This window comes from Lycium barbarum, chromosome 11 (assembly GCF_019175385.1).
Source record: "Lycium barbarum isolate Lr01 chromosome 11, ASM1917538v2, whole genome shotgun sequence".
Lineage (NCBI taxonomy): Eukaryota > Viridiplantae > Streptophyta > Magnoliopsida > Solanales > Solanaceae > Lycium > Lycium barbarum.
The window spans coordinates 16,793,916-16,807,647 of record NC_083347.1 but is presented as its reverse complement, the minus strand read 5'-3'; the positions used below and the strand labels follow the sequence as shown (position 1 = coordinate 16,807,647).

At 30.9% G+C, this 13,732-nt stretch overlaps 1 protein-coding gene across 1 annotated transcript; it reads left to right on the top strand.

Annotated features, from left to right (window-relative positions):
• The first annotated feature begins 11,196 nt into the window (after positions 1-11,196).
• Positions 11,197-11,814, top strand: LOC132617065 (uncharacterized). Its single transcript, XM_060331941.1, has one exon. The coding sequence runs from the start codon at positions 11,326-11,328 to the stop codon at positions 11,575-11,577; it is 252 nt and encodes an 83-aa protein (XP_060187924.1). The 5' UTR covers positions 11,197-11,325; the 3' UTR covers positions 11,578-11,814.
• Positions 11,815-13,732: the final 1,918 nt, after the last annotated feature.

Here is a 13,732-nt window from a genome sequence, read left to right as displayed (position 1 = left end):
AAATTATAAACCCAATAGTTTTTCAAGACACCCAACTTCGATTTTAGCAAGAAAACACTTAACAACGTTCTGTCCTTTAGATAATAAGCAAAAAGACACAGATTTCTTAACTTCTATTTCAGATTTAATGTCAGAAAACACAAAGTAAGAGATAAAGAAGAAAGAAATTGCCCATAAAACATAGAAAAAGCAAAACATACCTGCCCTTTAGATAAAAGATGCAGCAGAAGAAGAGAAAAACACAATAGAAACCCTAGATTCACATTATTTTGATCTAAATTCACAATTTCGCACACTGTCTCTCTCTATATTGTGCTCCCCCTCTCTCTCTATTTGTGTTAGGTGTGTTTGAAGTGAGAGGAAATTAATGAGTGCCCTAGGATATATCTTTTTTTTTAATATTTAACGACGGACTAGCGACGGATTTTATATTCCGTCGCTAAATAATACATTGACTTCTTTAAATAATTAATATTGCAACGTTTTTCCGTTGCTGCGAATATATATTTTTTGGAGAAAATTTGAAAGGTCTGGCGATGGATTTTCCGTTACTGAATCTGTCACTACATAAAAATAAAATTTGTCGTGCCTCTTCTGTTGCTAAATCTGTAGTGAAATTTAAGGCGCCAAAATCTGTAGTAAAATAACATGGTATGACAGTAATCCTTCATGGAAATAGATAACATATCTTTATCGAACTCTTATGCAGATCATATGAATGCCCTGTATATCCAAAACACTTGACAATATTTGTTAGGATAAACACATTCATGTCAGGGCTTTCATCTGCAATGTGGAATTGATCGATTTCAATATCTCCATTTAGGAGTAAAACTATATCATGCTCGTAGTTATAGAAAGATATATAAATGCATCAATTGCACAAATATATGGTACTTCAGGACCAATTCAATTTTTTCATTTCAATCTATTTTAGCAAATAATCTACTACTTTTGGAAACTCTTCAAGAGCTTCAATAATATTCAAGTCATCAACTTGCACAGTAAGATGAAATGTTCTGATTATCATAAAGAGACAAGGGTAAACAGGGTCATCTTTGTACCCTTCGTCAATAAATATTCACTAAGATGATGAAAATACATTCACCTTACCTGATTTAATCCATATAAGGATTATGAACAAGTTTCCCAAGAACTTGTATATGCTTCAGGCATTTTGAGTTATTAAGAAAATTTTGAATCTTATCAAGTAAGACATATAGACTGTGACAACATCCATTTAGTAGTTAAATGGCGTGACATCTTCTGATGTCTGGACTGCAGGTCCAATAAGCTTTATGCTTACCAAGATGCATCATATCACTTGATAATTATTTCTACGTTGGCTTGCTTTAAGAGACGTAGAACTCAATTCCTCACAATTTTATACAATATTGTGTGCCATATTGTATCAAAGATATAGTTGACGAGATATCATTTTGTAGTGGTTCGCAATTCGACATAACTTACTGAGATCTCATCATTTTATTATTTTCAAGTACCTGAACCTCCCCTAAGATTTCATGAAGTGTTATGTCGTAGGCTTTTCAAGAGCACATTGCCTCCTTATTATGATTGTTTTGATCATTTGCTCATCCCCATTTTCAAGGATTATTACATTTGGAACCGATTGGTCTACCATGCTTCATGCATGCTGTATACTCTGTCCTCCAGGGACATTAGGAGCATTTTGCCGATGAAATATGAAATAGTTGAGTCAGCAAATGCTTCCAACATTTGACTTGAATTATCTGAGGATCATAGTGATGATAATTTACAACATATTTCTTAGCTGCATATTCTCTCCCCCTTATGTTAGAAAAACTAACACATATCCCAATTTATTTGGGAAATCCATTTGTGTGCATCATGTTATATCCATTAATTATATACCACACATCAAAAGCTAGAAGATGGAAATATCTAGTTCCTGATCCTGAACCAATTGGAGAGAATTTATCATAATTTATTGGTCTGAAGGATACAAGCGTCGTTGTATGCAATATATCATATCTCAGACCAACATCTGAAGCTCTGTTCTCATAAGCAATGATTTAGTTATATTATGGAGGCATCCAATGCCAAACCAACTTAAATTTAACCAGCATTATCAAGATGAATTGTCTGATTACATATTCTGGAAATTGTGCTTCCAACTCAATTTTGAGCAAGCAACTTCATAAATGTCAAACTGCCAGTTGACAATAAACTTACATGTGACCGTCTCATAGATGTATCTATTTGAGACATTACATTATATGTGAAAGGGCCCATATTCACCTTTTATATTTTCTAGAATTTTAGGGGATTCAGTCCCAACATTAGCTGGTGTAATCAACTTATCATGAGAACAAGCAACACAAATAAATTCTTGAAGAATCTTCTAGTTCTTCAATATATTTTGAATACTCAATTAGCACATCAGATTTAAATCAGGACAACTAAAATGGTATTGTCAACTGATAAAATTATCTATATCCGTAAAACTTAAGTCTACCATGACCAGTGCTATTTATTTTAGTAAGCTTCTGGTTTAATATTGCATGAGATTTTGTCATAAACTTTTGGTTTATTGTGACATGTGATCCATCATGCTCGGGCAACGTTTCATATACATATTTATTACCCGTAGTAACTTAAAGATATTCAATTTTCCAATCATTTGTATTCCCAATATGATAACCAATTTTATTGCTAGTAGACTTCAGGTTTACTACGATTTATAACAATTACGATCAGGGATAAATTGTGCTATCATGTATAACCTCTTCAAGATACTTTAATTTATTTTTCATAATCAGATATTATTTGAACACTGCTGGTGTCATGATACTCGTAAACAAACAATTATCTCTTTTGGAGTCCTTGATTTTTGTATCACCAAATATTGCTTAGATACTGCAAGTATCATGAGAGAAAATTGGTTAGACACTACTGATGTCATGAAAGAAACAATAATTAAATGGACATTATAAATTGTAAATTACGAAAAGTAAACGTTAAGTTCTAACTTCAGTATTTCAAATATATCCTTCAAGGAGACTAGCCATTAACATCTGAATATTTTGTATCAAAGCAGCAACCACATAGTAATCACATCCTTCAGGAAAGGGATACACTAATGTTTATTTCCTTCAAGAAAATCAATAACAACTAACCATAATTTATCAATGTGGTTATAGTAGAAAGCACTTTACTCTGCTTCCTTTTGCTGTAAAATGATATTTTAATAAAATTATTCAAGATGTTTCTACGTACGACAGGTACGTGTTGCAATGCCTTAATTTCATACCACACAAATAAAATGTATATTCCTTGTATTTTATCTCTCCAGAAGACAGGTTGTAGTATTGCTTCATTCACTTCGGGAAATGAATCCTGATTATTCAAATGTGCTTGCTATACGACATTGATCAATAACTCGTTATTTTCCTCAAGCACAAGAAGATATTGCTTTAGAATATTTCTCAAATATTTTACCAATTCTTTCTGCTTAAGGAATAAAGTTTAAAGTTTTACCACTTCGGGAGTAAAGTTTAAATGTTTACTACTTCAATAGTAAATTTCAAAGTCTTACTACTTTAGGAGTAGATTTCAAATATTTACTATTTCAAGAGTAAATTTCAGAGTTGTACTACTTCGGGAGTAGATTCCAGAGTTCTACCATTTTAAGAGTAGAATTCAAAGTCTTACTACTTCGGGAGTAGAGTTCAAAGTTCTACTTCTTTTAAAGTTCTACTACTTCTGGGTAGAGTTCAAAGTTCTACTACTTAAGGAGTAGAGTTTCTGAGTTTACTACTTCAGGAATCAAGCATAGAATATTTAGAATATTTCTTCTCAATTATTCTACCTCTTCTAGAGATGAGTTGTGATAACTTCACAGCCAAACGCACATCCGCATTTATAAGCTTGCCACATACTATCACATTCACTTAAGGGAATGGATCTATATTTGTAACATTAATAAAAAAATTCTCATTCTTCAAGAATGAAACGTAATCATCTAGACTTGACTTAAACCATATCAAATCGTAATAGCTTAGAACCTCTTTTAAGATATTGATAATTCAGGAGAAAATCAAGACATACGTACAATTTGGAGAATCTTTCTCTAACATATCTTCACTTGTAGCCACTACAAGCCTATAAAAATATTACCACTTCTGGTGGTTATAGACAGACGAATTTAATCATAACGATATGTAAGAGATATTATCACTTCTGGTGATCATGTATTTCTTATAAACTTTCATTCTTAGCCATTAAGGATTATGAAATTAATATCATAATTCCTCTAAACAATATTGTTCTTCAGGAACAAAATTTAAGGAATAAATGATCAAGCGAACCATTTAAGATTCGGATATCAAAAGAATCCAATATACGAAATAATGGCAACAAACATCCAAAATCCATTAAGGATGATATATGATACACTATTAGTGACATGGATTCATTAGCTCTTTTCCATAATAACAATTTTACTTATGGCAAAATACATGCCAAAGATTTAGTCACAAACTAACAAGTAAGGTTGGAAATCATCTTTCTTCAAGCCACATAGTTAGAATCTCAAATATCTTAGCAAAGAGAACTTATGTCCCTCGCGATATTATATACAACGGAGGTAACAATAAAAATGAAACGAAAGATGCTAAACGGAATACCTGATGCAGCTCTTACTTTTGTCATAAAAATATTTTTTCAAGATGGCAGAGTCTCGTGCTGATAACGTGTTATGAAACTATATATAATTGGAAATGAATAAGAGAAGCAAACCAATAACTTTGTAGAGAGGAGGGAGAGATTATATTATCATCTTTTCTTCATGTTGCAAATGAGAAGGCATAACTCCTTATTTATAGAAGAAGTTTGTCCCTCAACCTACAATATACAACTTGTACAAGTTGCTCTACAACTTGGTACAACTAATATATACAACTAATATACAACTTTCTACAACTAAGATACAACTTGCAAGTGCAAGTTGTATTTATCACTTAATGTGTAGGTGGTATAATTTACATTTAATAATACATCCAAATATCAACTTGTAAAATAATTCATAACATTAAAAATATTGTAATTGTTATTATATATAGCAACATATAGAAAATATATTTTATGTACCATCACTTTAGTTATAATTAAAAAATGGAGTTGATGGAATTAAGTCTTTGAGATGAAAAAAGTCGGACTTTTTTCTCATTATCATGACAATGAAAGTTATTCATCAATGTAAAAGAAAATTAGTAAGAATATGAGGGAAAATTAATATTTTGATTCTAATTTTTTCTTTTAAATTCTTTATTTTATATGTATACCAACAGGTTGATATCTATTTCAATTAAGTAATTGTTCAGATCCAAACATAAGAACCATTATTGTATATATTGGGCTTTTTAAAAGAAAAACTAATAAAATATTTTTATTAAATTAATTAAAAAATATATTATAATTTTTTATGTTAACAATTATAGATAAAAAAAGTTGTTACAAAGAAATCAAAATTAGAAAGATATATGTTATATCATTAATCACCAAATTTTAATTCTGAAATGAAAATATAAAGAAAACAATAACCAGAGACTGCAAAGGAGAGTAAATGAGTAAAGTATTGACAATGAAGGAAAACGGGGATAAAAGTCACTCCCTCTCTTCACTTTTACTTGTCGACGTTAACATATCAAGAAAAAAAATTCTTCTTTTATTTTACCCTTCACATTAATTACTCATTTTCAAATCATTTTTTGAGGCTATTGAGACTATACACCAATAAATATAAATAGTATGATAAAATATAGTATACTTTATTTATTAATTCTCAAAGAACGTGAAAAGTCAAAAGTGAACAAGTTATGTGTAGGAGAATTAAAATAAATTTTAGTACAAATTTGCATTGCTATTGTTCATCATCTCTTCACGTTTAAAGTATGGACAAAGAAGAAAAACGGATATAAAAGTCACTCCCTCTGTTTATTTTTACTTGTCCACGTTAACATATCAAGAGAAAGAAATTAATATGGTAATTATTAATTAGTATGAAACTTCAATTATGTTGATTGTGTATAAAGATAACGACTACGCATATATTATAGGCATATATATTTGTATACATGTCATTCTTTTTCTTGTATTCCCTTATTTATCATGGCGACCATTAAGCTAGGCAACACAAGAAGAGTGAGGAGAATCATGCAGAAGGGGCTGACCATTAATTTTCATGGAATTAATGAGTGAATATTTGTGTGTTCTTATTATTAATTTCACCCTTCAATTACTCATTTTCAAATTATTTTCAAAGGCTATTGAGACTTACACTAATAAATATGAATATTATGGTAAAATATATACTTTCTCTGTCCCATATTACTTGTCACTTTTCCTTTTGCACACCCGTTAAGAAATCAGAAGTAAAAATTGTATTTTACTATCTTACCCCCCTATCTCTCTCCAATAAATACATTCTAATCAAAATTGACTATTTTTAAGAACATTTATTACTAAGGGTATGATGGGAAAGATTTAATTAATTTTATCTTGGTTTTGTAAATGAATAAGTAATTTGGACATATATTTTTAGTAATGTGGCCAACTAATATGAGACGGAGAGGATAAGATGTAAAACATTTAATTAATTTTATTTTGGTTCTGTAAATGAACAAGTAATTTGGACATATATTTTTAGTAACATTGAGTACTTCATTTATGAACAAGTAAAAGTGCACGGACGAAATAAATATATGTCGGACAATTAAAATTGAAATGCATACTTGTATACATGAGCAGAGAATAAATATTCAGTAAAAAAATAGTTTAGTAATGTGGCCAAGTAATATAGAATGGAGGGAGTACTTCATTTATTAATTCTTAAAGAACTTGAAAAGTCAAAAGTCAACAAGTATAAGTGCACGGAGGAAATAAATGTGCCGGAGAATTAAATTTGAAGTTCAAACGTGTATACATGAGAAGAGATAAATATTCAATACTATGACATATGACCACGTGGGATAAAAAAGTAGTTGGTTAAATGGTATAATATATATAGCTTGTGGTACAAATTTCTATTGTTGTGTTAGTCCTCTCTTCACACTTAGATATATTAGAAATAGAAAAGAAGAAAAATATAGAATAGAAAAATAGACATATATTTTTAGTAATGTGGCCAAGTAATATGGACGAAGGGAGTACTTCATTTTTATTAATTCTTAAAGAATGTGAAAAGTTTAGTATAATAATGTGGCCAAGTAATATGAGACGAAGAGAGTATTTCATTTATTAATTCTTAAAGAACGTGAAAAGCCAAGTAATGTGGTCAAGAAATATGGGATGGAAGGAGTACTTCATTTATTAATTCTTAAATAACGTGAAAAGTCAAAAATAAACAAGTAAAAGTGCACGGAGAAAAGAAATATGTATCGGATAATTAAAATTGAAGTGCATACATGTATACATGGAAAGGGAATAAATATTAAGTACTATGACATATGTCTACGTGGGATATAAAAATAGTTGGTTAAACTGTACAATTTATATAATTTATGGTACAAGCATTCATTGTGTGTATAATTTTTAAAGCCCATGGCACAACTATGGGAAGCTGTGTTCGTCCCTTTACCACATTTGTCTATACATGATAAGAGAATAAATATTCAGCTAGAACACGAAAAGTCAAAAGTGAACAAGTAAAAGTGCACGGAGGAAATAAATGTCGGAGAATTAAATTTCAAGTATATACGTCTATACATGAGAAAGGAATAGATATTAAGTACTATGACATATGTTTACGTGGGATATAAAAATAGTTGGTTAAACTGTACAATTTATATAATTTATGGTACAAACATTCATTGTGTGTATAATTTTTAAAGCCCATGGCACAACCATGGGAAGCTGTGTTCGTCCCTTTACCACATTTGTCTATACATGATAAAAGAATAAATATTCAGCTAGAACACGAAAAGTCAAAAGTGAACAAGTAAAAGTGCACGGAGGAAATAAATGTCGGAGAATTAAATTTCAAGTATATACGTCTATACATGAGAAAGGAATAGATATTAAGTACTATGACATATGTCTACGTGGGATATAAAAATAGTTGGTTAAACTGTACAATTTATATAACTTATTGTACAAGCATTCATTGTGTGTATAATTTTTAAAGCCCATGGTGCAACCATGGGAAGTTGTGTTCGTCCCTTTACCACATTTATATATAATAGAAATAAATATAAATATAATAGAAAAGTAAAGTAAAGTAATATAGCTTAACATATCATAACATAATTTTTAAATTTATTTCGAATTGTGAAATCAAGTTTGTCATAAGCATAATTACTTATTGTGATGGTGTAGAACATGTTGTAAACTGTGACTACACTAAACTCGCAGTCTGCTAAACCGTGGAATACTTTGACTAGTTCACAATTCCTAGAACCATTACTACTATAGATTCTCGAATCACTGGGCTTAGAAGTTACAAAACTTAACCGTGTTCTCCTATTTCTGTTTTCTATTTACCTCCTGCCGAGCGAAGAACTGGATTGTCAAAGCTACCAGTTAAAGTTAATTAGATACTTAAAGTAGCATACGTAGTATTGTAACAATTTCAACTAAGATCTTTGAATTTTCTACAAGTCCTTGAAGTGTTCTAATAATACATTTCAGCCCCTAGACCAGCTTTGTGACGTAGACCATATTTAATGAATTAGTTACAAATCTCATAACTGTTGGAAATATCAGAGGCCACAACTTTTTGTACCCAGAGAAAATAATCTCTCAAACATTTGTTTCATCTCAAAAATTTAAATAGTTAACTGTTTTTAAAAAATTGTAACATTAACTAATGCAACTTCGAGCAACATGTAACTTCTAAAAACATCGACGGCACTGCATTCTTAGATATAGCTACACTGAGTCTTAAGGATCTGCCATGAGAAAACTTTAATTTCTTAAAAGAGTTCATTGTTATGGTACAATGAACTTCCATTTCTACATACATAGTACAGACTCTCCTAGAGACTCCACTGATTTAGAAGAAACTAACCAATCAAAAAAGAAGAGAAATATTTACAGTAAAATAACTACTAATATTAGGCCAAAGAGTCAAAAAGATGGATTATTTGGGTCCCCACAAGATAAGGTTCATAATATTTTCAGCCTTTTCAGCCTCCCTAACCCTTCTCTTCTGATCATCCATTAATGCCTTCTTCCCTTTATCTCCTTTGCCGGAAAACCATCTTAGCCTGCCTTGATTGCCGGATTCAGATGAGGAACTTGTCTGAGAAGGCTTCATTCCTGCCACCATCATGTTTTTTCTTGTGGTGTAGTAGTCCTTGAAGTAGTCTAATTACGTTTCTCTAGGAAATTCTTTAAGAGTAGGGAACTAAGTACTGATCTAAAAAAAAAAAAAAAGGGAAGATTTAGAGATTTTGAAACTTGAAAGAGTCTTTTTAAAATCCTCCTTACTTAATTTGGTTATGCTTTAAGTGGAAATGCACATTCTTTTCGCTGGCTTTATATAGAAGCATGGAGGGCTTTAACACGTGTGGTTTTTTGTTTGCTGTTGTTTTCTTAAAAGCCCTTTGTTATGAAGAAAACCAGTGATTTTGGTCCCCCCAGATTTGTTTAGCCATTTTTCTCCAACATATGCCTAATGACAATCAGTTTAATGAATATATTAATTGTCAAGACCTTTATTATAACATATAGCCGCCTATGGTATTTAGTAAATTGGAAGTACCATGTGGTAGGATTGTTTATTTCATGACTACTAATTTCAAAGAGATTCAGATGCCTAAAAATACTTTAGCCAAATACACGGTTAATACTTTTCTATTATATCTTAATTAATTTCAGTACTTATTAAATACTTAAACTCGAGTTAAACTATATTTATTAAACATAATTTGATAAGGTGGCATATACATGTGCTCCGTACACCTTTTTTCAGAGTGTGAAAGATCAATTTTTTCTCTGAAAAGCGTAAGAGACCACTATGATTCCCAAACAATGGAACTTCCATGATATCCAATCAATCTAGCCCTTACGGTACGTGAGAACTCAATATCTTTTCTAAATATCATGTATTTATATTAAGAAAATTATAAATAGTTAATTATGAATGCAATTATAATTTTATATTAATTTGAAATCATTAAAAAAATTAATAAATTTTAAAATCTGAATTCGCCTCTGACAACCTAATCGAAGAAGAAAGAAAGGCATATATTAGGGGAAGAAAATGTAGGGGGATGGGCAACAAGATGAAAGAGGGATGAGTCTTAGGATAAGATGAAAGGGAGAAGGGATCTGTGGAGATCGAAGATCACTCGCTTATTCAAAATCTTGTCATACCATATTTTGTATTTATTTTGCACTCTTGTCCGTCGAATACTTTTATGGGGTGGGTGCGGTACATGGTGATGATAGGGATATTTGTCCAATGAGGAGATGGGGACGACGACAGGTTATGGGATTTTTCAGTGACATTCATGCATCAAACAAGGTTTAGAATTATCAAATTTGAGTTTAATAGGTACATTTTTTTTATAACATGAAGTGTTTAATAAATGCCAGCGCCTAGCTCTAGTTCAGAATTTTAGAAGTCAAAATAAAAATATTTAACAAGCTTAAGGGGCCACTAATGTATTTTGGCTAAATTCTTTTATTCGTGGGAATTAGCTAGAATATGTCTCCTGGGATGTACTCATGTTGCAAATTGGTTTAATGTTGTTTCACCTCAGTGCCACTAAAATAATGAATAAGTTGGTTTCCCAACAATTGCCAAACTGAAAAAAAAAAAGTAAATCACAGTTAGGTAAATTTTGACTAATATGTTTCAATTAAAATCTTTACTTTTTAAGTAAAGAATAAAACGAACCTCTTAAAAGCTCCTAAACTTACCGAGGGCTAAAACCAGTTGCGGTGGTCTAACATCTTGTTTTCTTCTGAAAAATAACGTATAAATCACTTACTCCTGCTAAATTCATTCCCCTTTTCTTCAAGGACAAAATAACTAGAAAACAAATTAATTTAAAATTAAAAAATTAAATACTAAATAAAAAACTAGAAAACCACTTGCTGCAATGCGGGAGAGCACACAGTTAGCTTAAAGAGCCAGTGGTTTATCACTCTCTAGCTACTATACTCCAAAGTCTTCTCTTTTCAGTGTACCTATAAATTCAGCCTTAACCACAAACTCCAAGCATCAACTTCAAAGCCAACAAATCTACTAAGCAATCAAAAGATCAGAGAACCAGCCAATTTATATACAAAACCAAAGCAAACAAAGAGAATTTAATTTTTAGAAGAAATTAAATCAGAATGAGTTCAAGCAGGAGAGCGTGGATAGTAGCAGCCAGTGTTGGAGCAGTTGAAGCATTAAAAGATCAAGTTGGATTGTGTAGATGGAATTACCCATTGAGGTCTTTGGCACAACACACAAAGAATAACATCAGATCTTACTCTCAAGCTAAGAAACTTTCTTCTTCACTGATTGCAAATAGTGACAAGGCAAATCAATCTGAAGAATCTTTGAGGAAAGTTATGTACTTGAGCTGTTGGGGTCCCAATTAATTATCATTTTTCCTAATACCTTCAAGTCATTTTTTCAGACCTGAAGAGTTTCAAACGAAAAGAAAGAAAAAAAGTATGGCTATGATTGTAAATATTAAGTAGAATTTATGTCATGCACTCATGCCCCCTCTAGAGAAGCATGTACTGTTTCGAATCATCCTAAGGATGACAATGAAATTATGAAATACTGTAGATATTTTGATTATGATATGAAAATTCGACTAATATTTTGCATCACTTCGACATGCTTGCAGATATTACTCCTACTTAATTAGTTTGAAAACCTAGAGTAAGTGTAGATTGAGTGACAAGTTGCAAAAACTACTTAATTTGATTAAAACAGTACAGGAAGAACTATAAATTAAAAATGGTGCAAGGATATACATAGAACCAGGCAACCAGCCATATGTCAAAGCACGCATCTGTACTCCTAAATACGATCATAAACAAAGAATTTCCCCTTTATTTTCCTCTGTATCAGCATTATTCTCAGCTAAGAGGGAGTGTTTTCCTCTGTTTGCTACCTCTAAAAACCCAATTTCATTTAATTGGGTCAAGTTAGAATTCTACTTCATCACAGGGGAAAAAGGTTCTTCTGATTACTCGATATATGACGTTTTTGTCACTATGTTTTTTAATTTTTTGTAATTACTATGTATCTTTGTGAGATAATTAATGATTTGATATTTGGTTCTTTCTATATTTTTACAGATACCTTCATTTGTCATTTTAGCAGAGCTGAAGGTTTTCTAGGACAGAAAGAAAAAAGAAAAAATGTATGGCTAATTGGCTATGATTGTAAATGGTGTTTAAGTCATGCCACCTCTAGAGAAGCATGTATTATTTCGAATCATTCGAAGAATGACATGAAATTATGAAGTGCTATGTACCGTGTACATATTATGATGATATTACAGATCGACTAGTATTATCACTTCGATTTGCCAATAATACTTCTACTTATAAATAAATAAATAAATCAATCTGAATACACAAATGAATAGTGCTATGTACTGTGTACATATTATGATGATATTACAATTTACAGATCGACTAGTATTATCACTTCGACTTGCCAATAATACTTCTACTTATAAATAAATAAATCAATCTGAATACACAAATGAATAGTGAAGAAATATGGTAAAGAAGTCTCATCTCCAGTGGTCTTGATTCGAAACTAAGAGCCTGTTTGGATAGGCTTATGCCTATAAGCTGTTTGGATGGGCTTATGCCTGCAGCTAAAAAGCTAAAAAAAAAAAGTTGGATAGTCTAATTTATTTATTTTGGCTAAGTCAAATGGGCTCAATTATTTTTTTGAGCTTATTTTAAGCACAAAATAATTTTAAACTGATCAGCCAAACACTCAAAAAAACTGAAAACAGCTCATAAGCAACTTATAAGCCAATCCAAACGGGCTCTAAGAAGGAAGAACATCTTAAAAGATTAAGTGTAAATTGAGTGAAACAAGTTTTGCATAAACTATTTAATTTGATTACAACAGTACTTAAAAGAAGTAAAAATTCAAAATGTGCAGTTTGTGCCCTCCCTAAGTTTAAAGATATATAGACCCGGCCATATGTCAATTAATTTGCATCATAAACAAAACTGTGCAGTGTTTTCCTTTGATTGCACCCTCTAAAAACCCAAATTTGTTCAATTGGTTCAAAGTTAGAATTCGGCATCCTCACAGCGGAGGAAATGTTTATCTGATTACCCCAATTCTTTATTTTATATTTCCTTACCGATATGAGGTTTTTGTCACTATCTATTTTTTATTTTCGCAACTGCTATATATCTTTGTGAAATAATAATACTCGTTTTATTTGCTTTTATATAATAAGTTTTTGTATTATAAACAAGAACGGTATTTACCACTAGTCAGTACGGCATTATTATGCAGTTTTTCACGTCACACATTAAACCAAGTACAGTACGTAACTCCAAACATTTCGGTGGTTTCTTTTTGGAATTTTTACGCGTTATAGCTACTTCTAATATATAATTAGTGGTAATAATTATTTTTTATTTTAATTACTAATACTAATTAAATATTTTTCTAATTTAACTATTATAGCTACACAGTAACTTTCAATTACCATTTCACAAATACACTTAAAAATTAGCCACCCCAATCCCATATTGCCTTTTAATG